The sequence below is a fragment of the Pelmatolapia mariae genome, unplaced genomic scaffold (assembly GCF_036321145.2).
Source record: "Pelmatolapia mariae isolate MD_Pm_ZW unplaced genomic scaffold, Pm_UMD_F_2 NODE_ptg000663l+_length_22180_cov_1, whole genome shotgun sequence".
Taxonomy (NCBI): domain Eukaryota; kingdom Metazoa; phylum Chordata; class Actinopteri; order Cichliformes; family Cichlidae; genus Pelmatolapia; species Pelmatolapia mariae.
The window spans coordinates 1-20093 of record NW_027052344.1 but is presented as its reverse complement, the minus strand read 5'-3'; the positions used below and the strand labels follow the sequence as shown (position 1 = coordinate 20093).

The 20093-nt window shown below is 41.0% G+C and overlaps 1 protein-coding gene across 2 annotated transcripts; it reads left to right on the top strand.

Annotated features, from left to right (window-relative positions):
* Window positions 1–1312: 1312 nt before the first annotated feature.
* On the top strand, window positions 1313–20084 carry LOC134623461 (armadillo repeat-containing protein 2-like). 2 transcript variants are annotated; one of them, XM_063468598.1, is made up of 18 exons: window positions 1313–1627; window positions 4589–4807; window positions 4906–4978; window positions 5321–5492; window positions 6039–6165; window positions 8835–8899; window positions 9498–9605; window positions 10570–10754; window positions 10882–10984; window positions 11128–11342; window positions 12373–12518; window positions 13546–13645; window positions 14616–14925; window positions 16251–16373; window positions 16456–16569; window positions 16857–16989; window positions 17565–17719; window positions 17897–20084. In XM_063468598.1, the coding sequence occupies exons 2-18, from the start codon at window positions 4599–4601 to the stop codon at window positions 18028–18030; spliced, it is 2472 nt and encodes an 823-aa protein (XP_063324668.1). In that variant the 5' UTR covers window positions 1313–1627; window positions 4589–4598; the 3' UTR covers window positions 18031–20084. The 2 variants fall into 2 exon arrangements, with proteins under 2 accessions (XP_063324668.1, XP_063324667.1); XM_063468597.1 differs by lacking the exon at window positions 1313–1627 and adding an exon at window positions 3177–3435.
* The last annotated feature ends 9 nt before the right edge of the window (window positions 20085–20093 follow it).

Sequence of the window (20093 nt, the reverse complement as noted above, 5' to 3'; positions counted from 1 at the left end):
GGTGGTTCTTGACTTTGACAGTAATATGCCTAAACTCTCCAAAGTGTTCTTGACTTGCTTAGATGTTGTTTTTGTTTTAAGTTGTCTTAACCACGGAAATAATTCTGTCATCATCCACTCTAGTTGTCTTATGGCCTGTTAATGTTGCTAATCTGGTTAGTGCATTTACTCCTTTAAAGAAGGTATCAGATTTTTGATCGCCTTCCTTAAACTGACATCTCACTGGAATTCATACTAAAAGTTCCAGTGAACAGCTACTACATGCAAGTTCAACACTTCACATTGAATAACAACTGAACAGGCCTCACCTGGCTATAAAATTGCTTGAGCCTCTAAAAAAGGGAAACTATGTATAAAAATGGGGGTAATTTCTGCATAGTTAACGCAATACTTTTGTTATCCCCAAGTCTGCACTTTAATCACATCCTGACAGTTTAATTTAAAAACCACTGTGGTGGTGTACAGAGGAAAGACCACAAAATAAGTCAATGCCCAAACAAGATATCAGATAGTTTAGAAAAAAATTATGAAGAAGAAAAAAAAAACTATTAGGATTAAATATGTGAAAAGAAAGTATGAAGAGAGCTGAATGAATGGCAGCTGGTAAAGGGTAAAGAAGCTCCTGTCCTAAGAGCTAAGTGCTTTCTGTCAGTCTAAGCTCCTGGACAGAGACGGAGCTGGTTGCCAAGGAGACACGCCACTTTCAAGCAGGACGACAGCTCTCACAAATCAGCCCATTCATTCCTGACGTGAGCGGCACCGATAACAGTGACGTGGGTGTACTATGAGCTCGTTTGTACTGTGTAGGGACTGTGTTGATCCTGCTGAGGGGAGCTTCATCCTTAGTCCCGCCCTGCGTTCTTCTCTCCTGGCAACACTCTTGATCTGGCTCCACAGGTTATCTCAGACATATACACTCTGAATATTATAGAGTCCACTGCTTAGCATGTTTGCACCAACTGTCCTGGCAGCATGTTCACCCCCCTCCCTTAGTGACAATGAAATCACAGAGACCATCTTCTTCCTCCCATTGGCTGGCAGGCTCCTTGGTGATGCCCTGTGATTGGGCATGCACAGCATGCACTCCTGGCCAATCGTTTTCACTGTATCCAAGAGACTGAAGCATGTAAGGCTATTTAAATCCAACCAGGGACTCACAAGATTGTTCAGATGTATATTTCACTGTGTAAAAAATAAAAAGCCAGGGGGAAAAGGTTTACGAGTGGATGAATGTGAAAATCCAGACAGTCCTGATTGGTGTTTAAAGTGGTCAGCCCATCTTAGACAGGTTAAAGAGACCCAGAGCGAAGCGCGAGTTGAATGAATGAACTTCGGCACCATGTACTCCTCCTGAACTCTGAATTTTCCTATGAATATTGATCAAATCCTTCTTCCACTCTGCTTCATTTGCAGTAAATGAAGCTTGGAGAGAGTGCGGGGATAGCTTGGCTAACTCGAATGGACTGAGGGAGTAAAGGCTGGAGGTCGCTTTCCCATGTACAACTCCAGTATGTGTCAGGAGGACAGCCAGTTATTGGTCTTTTATGGTGTGTTCAGGGACTCAACATTAAAGACCAACTTGCAGTGGACCACAAGTGTGAGTGAAACTCTTGCTGATGAACACCGCGTAAGTATGCGGCCATTTTAGGTCCTCCCATTTTTTATTTATTTATTTTCTGAAACGTCACGCTTTGTGTAACCACAAAATGGCGGAGGACTCTGACAATCTCGTTGACAGTAAAAACGAATCAAACTTAGCCAGAAGTGAATATTTTAACTTTTTTACACTGCAGAAGAAAATAATTTGTGGATATTGCTAATATATGATTGTTATTTATTCTATAATGAGCCAATGTTTTTTGTTTCTGTGTGTTTTTAAGCATTTTTTCTGGGATCAAACTTTGTAATGTTCAATAAAACTGAAATGAAGTTTTCTTTACACCATAAACTGTTCCTATTTAGTGTATACTGCTGTCAATCTGTGTCGCTGAGAGCAATAGGCTGAGAGAACAAGACATCTGGCTTACAGGATTATAGATGACCTGTGTGGCTTTTACATGAGTGAGAGGGGGAACTAAAACTATAACCACTGGCCTCTACTACAGCTCAGCCACAAAAACAGAAGAACTACAGACATCGGAGGTACCCAAATAGTGATCAGAGAACCAAATAAACTATTATTAGCGGAAAATAGCATAACAGTTTAGCTGTTTTTGACACTGTTACACTGTTGGTTGGAACTGCTATGCTTCACTTTGTGAAATCTTCTTTAGAGTGCAGCACCGATGACTTCTATTCTGTGCTGATTTGTAACAATTGCCAGCTTTATGAAATTATGGATACACAAAAAACAAATGTAGCAGAATTGTAGAAGCAGCTGAGATTCAGCTACCTGTAAAACATTTGTATAGTAATATGCAGTCATATGCTGCCATATGAAGAAATGCTTGCACTGCGCACTGTGAAAGTGTAGATATTGCAATCTGTGGGCTTTGGATATGTGATGGGTGTGTGATATGGTTTTAAAAATCTGTTTTCCTAATCAGTGTTTATATAGATTGGAATATCGGATAAGTTATAAATGCATAAATCAATATTTTTTAATGTAGTTAAATGGGAAAAAAAGAACAATGGTTATACATTTTTCAACACGAAGTGTCATCTTAGAGGCCTTTTATCTGGGAATTAAAAAGGACTGAAAATGCTCTTGATAGCAGAATAGGTTAAAAATAACACTAACAGCAAATGCTATTAAGAATACTAAGCAATACTGACACTCTTTTCATTCAAATGGCCAAACCATTTTTTAAAAGTGTAAGCTTTCTATTGTAGTTAAATAGTGTGGTTTATGTCCATCAGTATCTTGCTATATTAGTCAGTTCCCATTTGTGTGCCTCTGCATATTAATGTCCTCATTGTAGCAACTAAAATAAAGTGAAAATACATACAAGAATGTACAGGTCTTCTATCCAGGGCCAGAGCTTGCATCCACACAGCTTTCCCAGCTGCAACACCTGCATAAATAAAATACTTTTGATTGTTTTCAAGTTTCCTCTGTCATTAGTTAATTCACTGTAGTTATCAGTCCAATTATTGGCACGTGTTAAGTTAGGAAAACTTGTAACAACTGATGTATATATGTCCTCACATTTCTGAGTGAAACTCGTGTTTGCTTCAGTTTCCTTCCTAACATGCGCAGGCGCGTCACCGTGTCGCGAGGGAGAGAGAGAGAGAGAGAGAGAGAGAGAGAGAGAGAGACTCACTGGAGCTCGTGCACGTGATACCGTCAGGCTAGCTTGTTGTCAAAAACGAGAACAGTTTTAGCAAGTTTCAGGTATCGCTGGCTTTTTCTTTTGGCCGTGAAATCCCACTTTAAGGGCTCGACTGATGCTTTTCCCCACTGTTACCCCTAGAGGACCTTAAAGGGGGCTAACGGTAAGTGCTCCAGCTTTCTTCAATAAACGTTTAAGTAATGTTCAGGCTTTCATTCATAATAAATAACTCGGTTTTCTTGCTCTCACAGGGACAAATAAACAGTTTAGTATTCTTTGGTGAATGCTTAGGTTATTTTCTTTACAGGGTTTGTTGTTCAAGCTACCATAGCGGCACTTTGTCGCCATGGAGACGGAGCGTGAACGCGCAGAGGAACTTCTAGCTCAGGGCTTGTCTTTAGGTTCAGGGAAAGGTTATCTTAAAGTTAATTACTTATAATTTATTTGTAAATATATTAATATATATATATAGTCTACCACAGAAAACTAAACAAAACCAAAAACTCTACTTTAGTACTTTCCTGGTTCCATCTGCACTTCTGATAGCGGTTTTGTCTGCTATTAGGCTACTTCAGTATACTCTTAAGGTATGTCTTACAGATTACTTACCTTTAATCCTGCGGTTTACAATTACTTCATCAAATTTCACTTTAGATTGCAGGTTTTTGTTCTGTTGTTTGCGATTCATCTGATAGTTCTAGCTACTAGGTGTGTACAGTTAAAGATTGGACACACAAAATAAATAGTCTAATAAAATATGATGAAGTGTTAATGATAATCTAGTTAAAGCTGATCATTTAGCTGAGCAGAAACAATTAGTGTGAATTTTGTAATTTAACAACAATTATAGTTTAGCTAATTAGGTGGCTTAAAATTAGTTCCTCTTAAGCTCTTAAGTTTTTCTTTTCTCCATTTAGTTTTTTTATGTATAAGTGAAAGTGTTTCAGTTTATCAGCACGGGCCAGTTTTCATGGGAATCATTTATTTTATTCTGATGTTTTTATTAATTCACCAATTAACCGATTCATTTATAAAATAACAGGGAGCTTAATTTATAATAACAATAATCCAGTAAGGAGGATCCTTGTGCTGTGGTAATTACTGCTTTTGCTGTTGATGCTTTACATTTTGTCTCCATACTTTTACTGAAGTGAGACTGAATACAGGGCTTTAGGGTGATTTTGCATTGCTTCTTTTACACCTACTGTTCATTTTAAGGTAACATGTACCTCTGGCTATCCATTAGTGATACACCCTGTATCTATACATATAATGACATTATTTAATCATCAGTGAACTTTCTTGACACATGTCAGTTAGGCCTATATGGCCTCTACAGAGACGAAACATGAGATCTGCAGCCCCTTGATGCCCCGGCGCAACGCTTTGAGGAAAACGTGTGCAGAGATAGTAAATGAGGTCAGACAGTCCCTACGAGTTCAGTCCACTCACCGGCCATTTACTCCCAGAGATGGACATAGACAACTTTTTGGGAGCGCCTCTATTCGTGACAACAGACCACCTTCTGTTTTTAGGTTAGTCAGAAATGGCACTTCTGTGAAGATCTAAAAAAAACTGTGGTTCCGATGAAAGTAATCGTTTGTTTTTGTTGGGGTCTTTTTTTACTCTGTAGCCTTCATGCTCAAAGTTTTGATGCTTCAGACTCCAGGCCAGGTTCAGGGACTCGTCTCTCTCCTTTGGATCATGTATGTTCTTATCACACATAAACACACAATATGCATTGTAGTCTAAGCAGGAAGGTTATCCCAGAATAAGGGTCAATTTTCAGTATGTACACTTCTAATCTTCAGTGGATAAATAAACTTGTAATCTTGGAGCAAAGCAGTAAATTGGATAATAGGCCAGTACACCTCTGTGCACCAGCTAAATATGCTAAATATGCTAATTAAATAGCATTTAAGTTTTAAAAAACAAATGCAAAGGAAGCAATAAATGCAATGAAGTTTCTCTGCTTATAAAAGTGCTGATGTCTCAAGTGAATTTTTCCTCTGGCTAATACTCAGCGCTTGATGTTTGTGCTTTGCCAGAAGCCAAAGTTTTCAGTCCCCTGTGATGTTGACGATCCATTCAAAGCCTTACCCAAACCTCCTACTAGCCCAGTGAAACCGCGTAGGGGGCTGGCAGGGGCAGGAGTACGAGCACGCCTCCTCAGACCTGGATCTCTCACCAGGTTACCGCCTTTAGAAGGACACCGAAATGGTAAAGAAGGGGGGAAAAGATGTTAATGAAGCTCAACTTACGGTACAAGAGATCGCAGTAAAAAAAAAAAGCACCCTTACTGTGCTTACTATGAAATGCTAGTAACCCAGTTTATTAGGAACTGTTTAATATGTACGAGATAAATAAAAAAACAACAACAACACATCATTCATTTTCCTCCGTGTCCTGCATAGACACGAGTGCTGAAGCAGTTTTCTGAAAGGGGAATGAATGGAGCCATTCACATGCTGACATTTTACCTGATTTACATTCTCTGTGGTGGGGCTTGGTAAAAAGCATAATATACGCCTGCTGTTTTGAGTGGAAAATGACTACTCACTCTCAAACCTTTCCCTACAAAACTGCTCAGCTATTTAGAGCAGTAAAACAGATAATGGAGACTGACTAAGCCCTTTATCTGTATACATTTACTGTATATGTGCACTGTGTTAATGTGTATGAATAGAGACTTGTACTTTTACCTAATGAAGGAAATAGAAACGTTGCTATAAATAACTTCTTGCCACATCTTTTCCACGTGTTCAGTGAAAGAGCCACTGAATGCAGGCCCAGGACAAAAGCAGCTGTCAGCTAAGCAACTTTCCAGTACAGACCACACCGCAGGTTACAGTGGTCCTGTCAAACCCGGCCCTCACACAGCAGCAAGTGAAAGGTACGCTTTCTGTTCTTCTGTTTCACTTGGAAGAAACAGTATGTCCTTCGGTCTCCACCCTTCCACCCTCCCGATCTTTAACAGTAATGACAGTTCGACAATGAGTTTAAGATTTATTGACACGCAAGGGTGCAGGGGTAGCCATTACTACACTGAGCTGATTGGGCCTCCCTTTTTTTGCTTTTTGTCAAATCCTTCTCCCTCTCCTTGCTTTGTTTCCTCTCTTTCTTATATTGTCTTTGGGTTGTGGTTCATAAGTAAACCAGACTACTGGGCAGAGGATCAAAGCAGCAAATGCGTCAGTAAAGCTGATATGAGTATAGTTGTTTATTTTGTACCTAAATGCCCATCCCTGTAACTGGCAGTACATTTTTTTTAAATTCTACAAGGACTAACTTTATCAGTATTTTTATGTTCCTGTAGGATTTTTTGTATTTTACTTTTTTTAAAATTGTGATCTCTTGGAGAATACTTCTTCTGTTTGCAGAAAAATGTAAATGAGGCAATAAGTCAAAAGTAGGGACTATTACTTTTAAACTTGTCGTGAACTTATTCCGAAGGATTTTAAAACTATCGTCTGCTTGACCCACGGCCAACCATTGTTCATATGTTCAACTGTAGCCGAATAGCTGAAGTCAGTTAGACCAGCAGTGGGGTCACTAACAAATAGATAGAATGAATTCTTTAACTTCAGGCAAGCGACCCCTTTTAAACCCTCATATACATCACTGTACACCATATCTTGGTCAAGTCGAGCTTCTTCTTCCCATCGAAACTGTCTCTATCTGTCATTACTAGCAAATGTCAGCTTTTACATTTCCATAGTGCACAGAGGCTAAAAGCTCTGCTTTTTTTTGCCGACCTCATCAGCTGTGTGTCAGCACGAGGGGCATAACTCTGACCGTGAGGTCGGGGGCTGTCGTTACAATCCATTTGCCCATCGATTGGGTGGGGCAGTTGGGGCTGCTGAAGGGGGGTGAGCAGACCATAAAACACTTTTACAGGAAATCTGGGCCATGGCCTCAAGCTCAACCTCCTACCTAATACCAAGTTAACATGCTATGTTTGTATAACTTGTTGCTGACAAAGAGAAGTCCCAAGTGAGAAAACTGGGGTCACGTTATTATTACACAAAATGGGCTTGAAGACTTCCCCTTTTTGATTCTTTCTAGGTCAGAGTTTTTAAAGCACAGTTCTTTAGTGTTGCAAGGAACTGTATAAAAGAGACATTAGACAGAGGAGAACAATGAAAAATCACATAGAGCCAAGGCAGAAGCACACTGCAAGTGGAAATGGACGCAGCTGGACAGATTAATATGATGAGTTGGATGAGATATAAAGATAGGGGAGATTAGACATCCACTAGGTTCTTTTTCTCCAATAAGCCAGAGCTCTATAGCTCCAAATGGCTCTCTATTAGATTTGGGTGCCCATCTGGGCAAGACTGGCAGCAGCGTGTATTGTGACTGCAGTGCACTGGCCAGGCCTAAGACAGGGATGAGGTCATGTCTCCGAGAATGCCGAATCACACAAAGAGGCCTTATTATCGGGCTCTTAATCCTATCATACAGAGCTAAAGCCCCCTGACATTCACTGTAGCATACCCTAGCCAGCACTCCCTACTCCATATGCCCCGTGTGCCAGATTTTAACATTCATCAAATCACCAAGGTGAGTGTGCTATATTATAATGCCCCAAAACTGTATATTAATCAAAGAGCATCAAACAAGCTTCTTCTGAGGATTCTTCATTGAAATGAAAAGATAATAGCTGCCAAATCTCATATCTGTCACTTGTATGTAAAAGTTCAAAGAAATAACAAATCCTGAGAGTTAACCTGTGATATTACAGAAGCTTCAGTCCTTGTTTTTGTCTTCTACAGGAGTGGTTACACCTTTCAATGTTTTTAAAGCTGATTCCCTCTTTACATATTTGTGTGCTTTTTGCAGTAAATCTTACAGTTACAGAAAGTCATTAGGTATTAATTGGTCATAAGAAACGGCACCTGTCATGTAATATAGAATATACTGGAGCACTGAGTCATTATCTTTGAGTGTGGGTGGAACAGTGCAGAGTTTAAATGCAGACACTCAGATCTAAGAGTGACATGCAAGGGCGAGCCACAACACATAACACAGCATGACACTTGGGCGTGTTTTTGGGAGCACATTACGGTTATTGCAGAACAAATTGTAAGGTTTTGGAGACGGCTCGCAGTGACAAAGCATGAACACCTTTAACCAGACTGCCCACAAAGCTGAGATCTTAGTTCCTGTCTGTTGGGGATTGCAGTTGTGCATCCTGCAAAGCAGCACACCTCTAGACAAACAAAAAAAAATTAAAATTAAAAAGTGGTCACACAGCAACGTTCGGGTACACACATATCTGCATGGGTGCAAATGTACATGCACAGACACACAGATACAGTGAAGCAGGGGAGCCTGTACACGTTTCAATCACTGTTGCAACAGTGACACCTAGTGCTTGTTGATGAAAATAGACCTTACGTTTTGTTCACAGGGTGTAAAATCAGCAAAACATAAATAAATAATAATAATAAATATATTTTATTTTTTAAGAGCCAGAGCCCCTAGAGCCTCTTCATTTTAACTCTTATTTGTGTATTTTATCTAAACCCTATATAGTCAGGCTCTTTGTGTGTTTTTCAGAATAGTGCAGAGTGATGTGGACTCAGGAGTAAGACCCAAAGACTGCAAAGGAGATAGCACAACAGGTTTGTTCACATCCACTAAATGAAGCTCACTGTCTTTTTTTGTATGGTGTTGTGCATAATAAACACAAATGGTACATTTTGTACAGCGTGTAAAAGTAGAAATGTACTTGGTTTCACTCAGGCACAACGTAGAGCAAAATTAGTACAAACAGATCTAAATAAGAAATCTCTCTGTTTACTCTTGAGCCCAGAAAGGTTTCACGTGCAACAGAAATAAACTTTGATTGGGGTGTTGTTGCTAAGGGCGCAAGTTTTACCATGACAGGCAGTCAGCCAATAGGTTAGAGAAGTTTTGGTTCGTGCAGCCGCAGCTTCCTGCATCACACCAAGCAAGGGTTATGCAAATATTCAGCAAGAAAAAAAAAAAACAAAAAACAGGCACACTGTGTGCAAGAGATTGCACAAGTTAACGTGCGCAAGCTCACATGCCCACATGCCGACAAATCAGAGGAAGTCTAGCTGTGGATGGTGACCTTTTCACTGTGGCATCAAACTTCCTGCTGTTATATTTTAAGACTGTGAACTTGTGAACTGTGGTTGTCGCTTTTGTTTTCTGAGGTGGTAATTGGCTAACTGCAATTCTTTCTGCACATTTCAGAGCCAGAGCGTGGAGACAACAAGGGCAACACAGAGGAGGATGCAGAGTCACTGATGTGGAATAATGTGATCGTTCCTCTCCTTCAGAAACTAGAGAGTGTGGCTGCAGGTATTGTGGCCAGTGTAATAAAGAAACCCCCGAAACACGGTCCAAATATAGAACATTCAAATGCATTCAAATCATCAAAATATTATATATAACCCTTTGGGCCTGAATGTTTCCAGAGCCAATCTAAAGTGGATTGTGGTTAAGGCACTTATTTTTATCTTTTTATTTGTGCTAACCTTCTCATATTCATACCTATTTCCTGTGTTTCAAGAGCACTTTTTATTTACAGCCAGCAGGCTGAAAAATAGATTTTTCAACACTGGCAGATAGTCATGCACAAAGTCTCACAAAATGAAAAAGTACTGTCATTTTAGCTGCCAAAGAAAGAAAGAGTAATGTTATGCTTGGCATCCATACAGAATTGTCTTGCCTGCAACTGGAGTCTGACAGCCATAAAATGAAATCTATGGCTGTAAATATTTTAACATTTTACAAATTTAATGGAAAATTCATTTGGAAGATAAATATTAAATATTTATTGTACCAAGGGCCTTCTGGTGCATGCATAAAAACACCTTTCAGATTCAGAAAGAGATATTCCAGTGAAGTGCTGAGTGTTAGACTGGGTCCAACCTTTTTTAGACATGGCCAGGCCCTGCTATTTATGCTGGGAAAACATTTATTTTACCTCGAAAACAAGGAAAAACTCCACCCTTTCTCTTCCTCCACTAAAGAGCACAGCTGCCTGTCGCTGAATTGTTCCCCTGCATGTTACCAATGAAATCCAAAGCTGCTTCTTGCAAGAGGAAGGAAAATGTTCATTTTCTGCTGACCAAAGGATTATTGATTTGCAACCACACACGAACAGGAGAGCCTTTGTAATGTACAATATGAAAGACACAAAAAACATCTCTGATCTGTATTTGTACAAATACATGTTTGCCCTTTATTGTGAGTTTTGCACATGCTGTCCTAAACTTGACTTTGTTTTTTTGAAATGTGTGTGCTCTGCCTGCAATGCAAGGTGGTTCCGAGGGCTCGGTTGACTGCCTGTGTGATTTGTGTGACCGTCTCCACGGCACGTTGGCAGAGGCGGACATGCTCGGTCGGCGCTGTAAGAAGAGGTCAGGGATACTTCGAACACTGTTCCGACTCATTGACCTCAACTATGCCCAGCTCAACATGCACATTGCCCAGCTGTGCCTTGCTGTGAGTCATCTGTGAGTTTGCAAGGTTGTCTGCGGGGGTGTGTGCATGTCAGCATGTCTGCTACTTATCTCTGTCACAAAGCACCCCCGCTATTTTATACAAAAAAAATTTGTATTTTTCTCCCCAGCTGTGCGTCAGTGGAAACAACCTGCTCAACATCTGTAAACTCATCTTCCAGATCAGCCGCACTGAAAGCAACGACATCCTCTTCCAGAACAACTCAGTCATTGGTCAGGATGGAACAGTAGACAACATAGTGGTTATCTATTCTGTAACTCTGGTCTGAAATTTTGTGAACAAATACGACTGCATGTCTTATAGATGCATGAATCTCCATATAGGGAAGATAACATCAAATGTTTTCTGTGTCTAGATTCATTGCTGAGGATGCTAAGCAATGAACATGTGTCTGCATCTGGAGAAGCAATCCTATATTGTGTTGGAACTTTGAAATTTCTCTCTGGAAACGCTGAAATCCTCAGAATATTGCTGGATAAAAACTTCATATGTGTGGCACAGAAACTCATCCAGAAACTCTGCATAGTTGAAGAAACCAACCTCCCCATAGCAGGCCACATCCTTGTACAGGTACCAATTAAAAAGCATCAAATTTTTGTTTCATATATATTTCTCCTTAAAACCAAGATGTTAAACCATATCAGTAAAAAATTTACCAGTTTTTTGACTGATGCAGATTTTTCCACTATCAAATGTTTTGGTTAATGTCTGGTATTTAAGCTGCCCCATGAGAATAGTATTCTGTGCTGCACAAGTAGCAGCCTGCTTGACTGCACTGAAAATTATTGCTGCCAACCACAGAAACTGGCCCAAGTAAACAAACTGTCAACCCGTTCTTCATTTCATATCTAACATGACTCATTGATGAAGGCGAAATAAGCACACAATGACTTTCAGGGTAGTTTCGGTACTGCTGTTTACTTGACTGTTTCCCTCTTATCATAGAATGATTTATTTTCGCACTTCAGTTCAACTCTTAAGTAAAGACCGTACGATGTTCTTTGGAAAACCCCAACAAACAAACGACCCTCTTTGAGCGAGTACTTAGTGACGGTGGGAATGAAAAACTCCCTTTTAACAGGAAGAAACCTCCTGCAGAGCAAGGCTCGAGGAGGGACAGCCATCTGTTGTGGCCGGTTGGGGGGATGGAGTGAAAAGAAGTGAGTGGAGAGGAAGTGCTCAGTGCACTGCAGGAAGTCCTGTCCTGTCCTGAAGTCCTGTGATCTTACTCTTGTTGCAGCGTTTTGGATCAATTGAAGGCTTTTCACTGAACTTTCAGCACAACCTGATCATTATGAATTACAATAGTCCAATCTAAAAGTAGTGTTAGTTAGTGTTTCAGCTTCACTCACTCTGAAGCAGGATGTTTCTAATTTTAGAGATATTGCACAGATGAAAGAAAACAGTCCCATATATTGTTCAGTGTGTGCAGTGAAGGATATCCTGATCAGCAGTAGGCAGTTTCCAGTTGCTATGTTGTACACCATGATGAACAGGCCAGCGTCACAAGCTCTGGCCTTATTACAAACCATTAATGTACTAGGTGTATTTTTCTTTGCTAAGCTACACTGGACTCTTTTCTGTCTTTTCACCTCTGTAGCTGACAACGATCCTGAGGAATCTTGCCGACCTCTCTGATTCCCGTCCACTGTTTGTTTCATTCTCCATACTACCAGCGCTTTGCCAAGTGCTGCAGCAACACTGTGAAGATCAGGATGTCTGCATGAACATTTCCAGAATTTACAGGTATCGAAAATCCACAGATCCATTTCTGTTTTTTTAATTAAATCACACTTTAAGGTCCCTGTTAGTTTCCCCTTTACTCTTTTTTCTATTCCATAATTTCGCATGATGTTAGATCAGTAACACAAGATTTTTCGGCATTATGTAGCATGTAGAGGTGGTTCGACGTATGGTTTTCTAACTACACCTATGGAAAAATATGACACATCACCCTCTCTTATGTTTGATGTCCTGTTTGACTTGCATTCACTTATCAGAGTTTTAACTGTCCAGTACTGTGAATAACTACAAGATTAAAAATACAGAATCATAATCTATGTGAACTTGCTCACCTAAATCATTCTTACTACATACACAGAGGTGGAACCTCAGGAAAGTACATAGATTTTTAGGACATATGATAAAAAAACATGCTCATGGGTGGAGTTAAACTCATTGGTCACTTCATTAAGTGCATCTGTCCAGCTGCTTGTTAACATAAATATCGAATCAATCACATGACAGCAACTCAGTGTGTCTTAATCATATATACCTCCTTAAATGCACAATGTCACAAAGCTGAAAGCATCAAAATGGTTTCTTGAACAAGCAAAGTGTACCTAATAAAGTGTCCAGTGAGTGGATATACACTGTATATAATGGTAACTGCAAATCTACTTTGGAATAAGTGCTCTGTGATATTTTGACAACCTTTTGAAAGGTCGTAGAGGATAATACAGACTAAATACTCTCTGATCTTCATACCAACACCAAACTGAAGCAATCAAGCACAATTTGCATCCCCATCTTTCTCTTTCTGTAACCCCAGCCTCATCAGTTTATCAATATGTGATAAGAATAATTCATGAAGTCTAAAATAAAGAAAATTAGCTTTTTAAAAATGTGTTTTCTCGTGATAATGAAAATATTCAGCTCAGATTTATCAATGCATTTTCCATGTTGATTTAATGTCACCATATTTAGTCACCCTAGCAGGGCAGTGAGTTGAGTGGAGTGGTCTATGGTATTTTTTGTCCCCTCTCACCCTCAGTAAACTTTCTTCATATTCTGAGTGCCGCCTCGCTCTGGCTCAGACCCCCGACTGCTACCAGCTATTTTTAGAGCTGTTGAGCAAACATCACCAAAAACAGGTGAGTCCACAAGCCTCCTCTGTGTTCTTGTGTGTGCTCGAGACTTTTCAGAATTAAAGAGAGGTGTTCTTCTTGTTTGTAAGCATGTCTATGTGGGGGTTTTTTTACACTAAGTTACTTATGCACCTTTACTGGACTGTTTACTTGTTTTATATGAATTGTTTATTACTATAAAAATTTCTCCTCTGCTGTGTGTTTGATTAGATATTTAATCAACCAGATGAGTATGCAAAAAGACATGAAAATGGAGGAGAGAAGGAAAGATTGAATAGGCACAGAAGAAGAAGTGATTCAGAAGTGGAAGGGAAGCTAGACTAGGGAAGGAAGGAAGAGAATATGGAGGGAAGAGGAGAGGATGAATGTGGGACTTTGGCAACTAGACTCGACTCACAAGTGCTTCTCATTTCATTTGGAATAAACTGACACCCACAGATACAAACACACACGCATAAACATAAACACACTGGATAGCAAAACATGTAATAAACATCCTGGGACACCACGTCCCGTCCTCATATCAGGGTCGGTACACGTTAATGGGAGACACGAGTGCGCTCTCACCTGCTCTGTAGGGTGTGACGTAGTTGTTTTCCATAAGCATGGTAACTCATTGACAAAATATTGTGTAATCGCAGTCAAACCAATCTACACAACTCTAAACTCTGAGTGACACAGGTGCTCGTGCTGCATGACAGGAGAGGCTTGCTTTCCTGTAGGTGGTGTCACACACAATCAGCCTCCTTCTGCTCAGGATAGTCGAATATAAATGTACTAATCAAACATTGCTGATAGAGAATCAGGTGGTTAGAATAAAGATTAGTGGCCTTTATTAAAAAAGCCAAACCTTTACAGTGTCAGTTTAGACAGTTAAACATTTCCTTGTCACTTTCTTTTTTACCTAAGCAAACATCTAATAAATTTAAATCCATAAACTGATGTTTCGCCACCGATCTCCACCACTTGTTCGCAGGATCTTGTCATGCGCCTCCTCTTCACCCTCGGGAATCTCACGGCCAAAAGCGACGAGCCCCGACTGGAGCTCTTTCAGTGCGACGGCTGCATGCGCACGCTTCTCCTGCTGTATGACATCTACCAGCGAAAAGATGGGCCACCTCACACAGTCGTGCAGAAAGGTGCCTCTCCTCCCGTCAGACCACAGGTGGCTGACGACGTGCTGGTGAAGCTGGTCAGAGTGCTGGCGAATATGTGCATCCACCCCACCGTGGGTCCACCTATGGCCGCAGACACAGCCTGCATTCGGCTTCTGATGGAGACGCTTGGTGAGCACAAGGAAGGAGCAGCTTCATCTTCTTTAAGTCAGATCCTTTATTAGGTTAAAGAAGATGAAACAGTCAGCAGGCTTAACAGTGGCCTGTTTTTTCATGGTACGCAACGAAAGCAGCATGTAAACATCTGAAGTCTGATAGGTTTAAATATAGCGGTTTAGTGCACCTTAAGTACCTACGAGGTACACAACCACTTCCCTTGTGCTGGGAACAAGACATGACTTTTGTCAAAAACACAAAAACACACTCCATATCTGTCTGTTCATTCCATCATTCAGTTTCCTCTCAGTACTTTCTGTTTGCTGTGCAGCACATCCTCTTTCGGTTTACCTGTTTTTTTTTTCTTCTTCTTTTTCTTTTTTCTTTTTTTAAGGCTGACAGAAGAAGCGCTTCACTGCATGAGCAGGATGTTCTGTGACATCTCACAGCCGACTCGGTTTGCGTGTGTGAATATCTCCCATGTGGTTAGATGGTTTCAGGACAGGTTGAACTGATACATGGGTGGGCGTTAAGCTCTGTATTCTCTGCTGCCTGCCTCCTACACAGTCAAATTTTCACAAACAACACAGAGGTCAAACTAGTGAAAAATAGGTGGGAACATTATTAGATCGAGGGGCACATCAGGTAAGGGAGACTGTGGAGAGAAGCAACTGAAGGCAGAAACAAAAAATTACTGAGAGGGGAAGACAAAATCTGAGCTGAGAATGAAAGAGCAGATTGGGCTGATTGATGTCCTGTTTTGATAAAGATCGCGACGGGTCGAGGCGCTCGACATTAAAGAGTTTTTGAGGGTACAAAGCGGCGCTTCAGTCAGAACCAGAAACCATCTTCCGAGTGACGCAGGAGACGGTTGACAGCGCAACCGCAATATTCACGATTTATGACCGAGCACAAGACATCTGCTGCTATATCGGGAGCAGGCCTTGTTTTCAGGCTGCTCGTGGTGTCATGGCTGGTTGCACCCGGTCACTTTGACCTATGTGTGCCAGCTCACGATCAAACCAACTGTAGGAGGCCAAAATTAACTACAGATAGCAGCTATTTTTAATCATAATGTCACTGTCACATTAGTTCAGCAGAGCTAAAGGCAAAACTCACAGGCTGGTCACTTAGTTCTGCAGATATTTTTTCATATTTAAACTGTGGAAGTAGATTTTAAAGTTGTGTTCCTGATGGCAGATGCACAAAATAATTTAATGTTACACATTTTTGTGTCTGTGGTGTGTGTGTGTGTGTGTGTGTGTGTGTGTGTGTGTGTGTGTGTGTGTGTGTGTGTGTGTGTGTGTGTGTGTGTGTGTGTCGGGGGGTTGGTGCCACAGAGCTGAGGACAGTGGAGGAGAGCGAGGAGCTGCTAGTCAATGTGGCCGCTGCCATCAACAACCTGTCCTTCTACCATAAAGAGACTTCTGCCATCAAACACAATCAGCTCCATATTGCAAAGCGTAAGGCCGGCAAGCCAAGAGAGGACAAAATAGATAGATTTTTTTTTTAAGTTCCAACTCTTTCTTTTTCTTTGCTCCACAGTGATGTTGAAGTTGCTGCTCAGCTCTAGTACAGGAGCCATGCTCGAGGCCGTTCGCGTCTATGGAAACCTGTCGCATTACGAGGACGTTCGGAACTTCATCATGCGAAACAAAGGTGCATGAAAATGCAGTTTTCATACTCTCGCAGGTAGAGCAGAGACAGTGAGCCTAAGTTTACTGCAGGTAACCCTCTTTAACACTCAGGCACACATCAGGCGCAGAAAACCTAGATGCAGGTCCCAGCTCTGCATATGATTATGTCATGTTTAGGCTACACTTATCTGCAAGGCCAGAAACAGTCAGCATGCCCACTGAACTCTGGTGATAGCGGCTCTCTTATCTTTGCCTCTCCTTGTCTTGGTGCACTCCCTCACTCACGCTGCCATCTTCCTCCCTCCTAAGTGCACCAGTTTGTGGTAACACTGCTCGACTCAAAGAGCAACGAGATGTGCTTTGCAGCCTGCGGGGTCCTCACCAACCTGGCTCTGGATCCTCCCAGCAGGGTCTGTCTCACGGTGGAGGGGGCTTCTGCCAAGTAAGGATGAAAGCATGCTGTGATCATCATCACTGTGCATCACTAGAGTCACTATTATACTGCTAATTATTGAATTCAACATGTCAGACTAGGTGGTCAGATTACCTGTTAATTCCAAAGGGCTTAAAAAAGCAAGCATAAAAGAAGAAAGACGTTATTTATTTAAGGTTTATTTATGAAAAATATTACTAACTTTATGTACACAGAAGGCATCCTCCTTGGGATTTTGTTTTTTTGGGGGAGGGGGTGGGATGTGGGGGTTTCTGGTCTTTAACTGACGAACAACTCCACAGCTACAAATAAGATGTTCCTGATTATCTAGCTTTCATGTTTATCCTTGTCAGATTCATCCAAACATACAGATGTGTAAATTTGGATTTATGAGGCTGTGGTGCAGTTCTTCACGCTTTCCTAAGCGAGCACCGCTCCAACTTTTTATTTCCCCTTTATACCCACCCTTTATCCTCTTTTTAGATAAAGGGCCAGTGAAGTGGAGTTCACAAACCTCTAGGTCATGTGAATCCGCTTAGTAAAAGTCATATGATGTGTGTCTCTGTGTGTGTGCGTGTGATCAGGCTGGTGGACTGTCTGAGAGACTTTGGACTGGGTGATTGGCAGCTGGCGGGCCAGATTTGCCAGGCCGTGTGGAACCTGACTGGTGGCAGCTCAGAGAAAGTATTATACACCAAGGAGAGAGAATCTCTGCTGGAGATCCTCACTGCATACTTAGGTTGGTGTTAGTAAAGATTCACACATAAGGAGAGAATGTGTGTCCCTCCTTTTGCATAAGAAGGGAGGGACACACTGGAAACATGTCCGATTCACACCAGAGGCCCTCATGGGGAAGGGAGGGCTACACGTATCCCCACCTTCCCCTCTCACACTCTTGTCTTTGCAAATTCCTTAGATGAGGAGGAGGCTCTGAAGTGGACAGACAACGAGGACTTGAAAGACTTCCACAGAGCATGCTGGGAGTTAGAGTTCCTACCTGTCGCTCAAAAACTGATGAAGATGCTCCAGTCTGCAGATCTGACAGCCTGAGAGAGTCGGGCGTGGAGTTTTGTGTCAGCAAAAACTGAATTTATACTTTTACAATCAAACACGCCACCACTTGCAGCTTTGTATAGCTGGCTGTAAAGTTTTGTAGTTTCCTTCATGTGCAGAAAACAAGCGTGACCAGAGCTGAAATGAGCTCAGCCGACTCCTGCACTGTAATCCTCTAAATATGCTGAATATGCTCCACATAGCCGTCATGTTTTCCACCAAGGGTGAAGTTACAGCCAGTAAAGTTTAAAGGCTGCAGATCAGACAGGCAAATATGAAACACTTATACTGTAAATGCATAAAATGTCTCAGGTTTTAATTTTATCTAATCATACAGGTAATAATCCAGGATATAGCAAGCAGGCTTAATCTAAACTGTAAAGAAAAAAAAAAAAAAAAAAAGTGGTGTGTGGATGTGATATTTGTTGAGCCCTTTATACTTTGGAACATGTATGGACACATATTTGCATATCATCCACTTTCAGTTCCACAAACCTTTTAGGGTTTATCACGCACAAGAATAATTTCAAAACACCTCTTTGCACGCTCATATGACTGGCTTTGCACTGTATTGTACAGTACATAATGTTTTATGTTGTTTTAAAAAACAACAGATGACCGACCTGGAATTTACCTCATGTGTAAATCTTTTATCGTTTGTGGATGGTGTGGCATTTGAACTTGTACTTAATAAAAAAGCACAGCAGATGAAGAGCAGAAAACACATTTGCTTTATTATGACACAGATATGGGGCCAGGCAGTGCTTACAGAGTTACACCAAGTAGCCTAAACATACAGCATTTCAAAAATCACACTGTTATTACATTGAAACAAATCAGAAACGGCACTTAATGTAGAACTCCCACCCCAGTTTTCCCACAATGGTGACCTTGAACAACCACAAAACAAGCTAATGCTTCAAAACCTGGTAAAACAATCCGATAGCCAGAAATGACAGCAAACATTGTTCTATACATAGGATTTCTCAGCATGATATGAGCGACAGGTGGCTGTCTGATTTAAAAAAAAAAACCCAAACCTTTCCTGTTTTGTATTATTGTGGGGAAAAATGTAAAGGCTAGCGGGGAGGAACGCTGAGTTTCTGCTGGTGATTTTACATTGACAGACTTCTGTGGCCTCGACCGACGGGAATCACCCTGAACTTCCGACAGACTTCCAGCCTCTTCTGGAAAGCGAAACACTTTTTCCCAGAAAGGTGTGACACGGAGGCAAACAGGAAAGTGAGGTAACTTGACCTACAAGGAAATCCCCTCCTTTGAATCGAGACAAAAGCTGGTCGGGAGCAAAGAGAAACTTTAAGCCTCAACCGCACCACAGGAAGGGGGACTACACACTTCTGATACAGTAAAATGAAATTCACATCAAAGTCCCTAGACAGTACTGACGGCAGACTGAACTATACCCCTGGGTCCAGCCTGCTGTTGGTGAAGTCAGCTTTATTATCAGAGAGCAAGTAATTCTCCCGTGCCAATTCACAAGTCATCTTTTGCATAACAGCGCTCAGATATGCTTACTAATGACCATGGGCAATTTAATTTCCTGTTCTTGTGCATCTGAGCGAGCTGTGAACTGATGGTGACACCGATTGTGCTTTGAATGTTTGATTCCTGAACTGCATTTCTCCACATTTTATACAATCTTACTGATGGAGAAACACACGATACATTGTTTTGGGAAAAAGCTACAAAATGATACACAACAATTTAATATTAGTTTATTATTTTTAATCTTTTTTTTCATATATTTCCATATAAAAAGTGTCAGTAACTGACAGTCAGAAAACCTCCTCTCAAAACACTTCCAAATGTACCATTCCTTTTTCATCAGAGTCCTCATCATCATAGTCACTCATTCATCCGTCACCTGTCTCAAATCCACCCTCAGAAGAATGCAGTACTGAAATGATTAACAAAGAAAACAAACAGTAGAGGTTTCACACCTCTGTTCAAAATAAAGAGGGAAAAAAGCTGCTTTTGCACTGGTTAGACTTCCCCAGTGGGGAAATAAGCACAGCTACAACCTCTTGCGTTCGAACGTT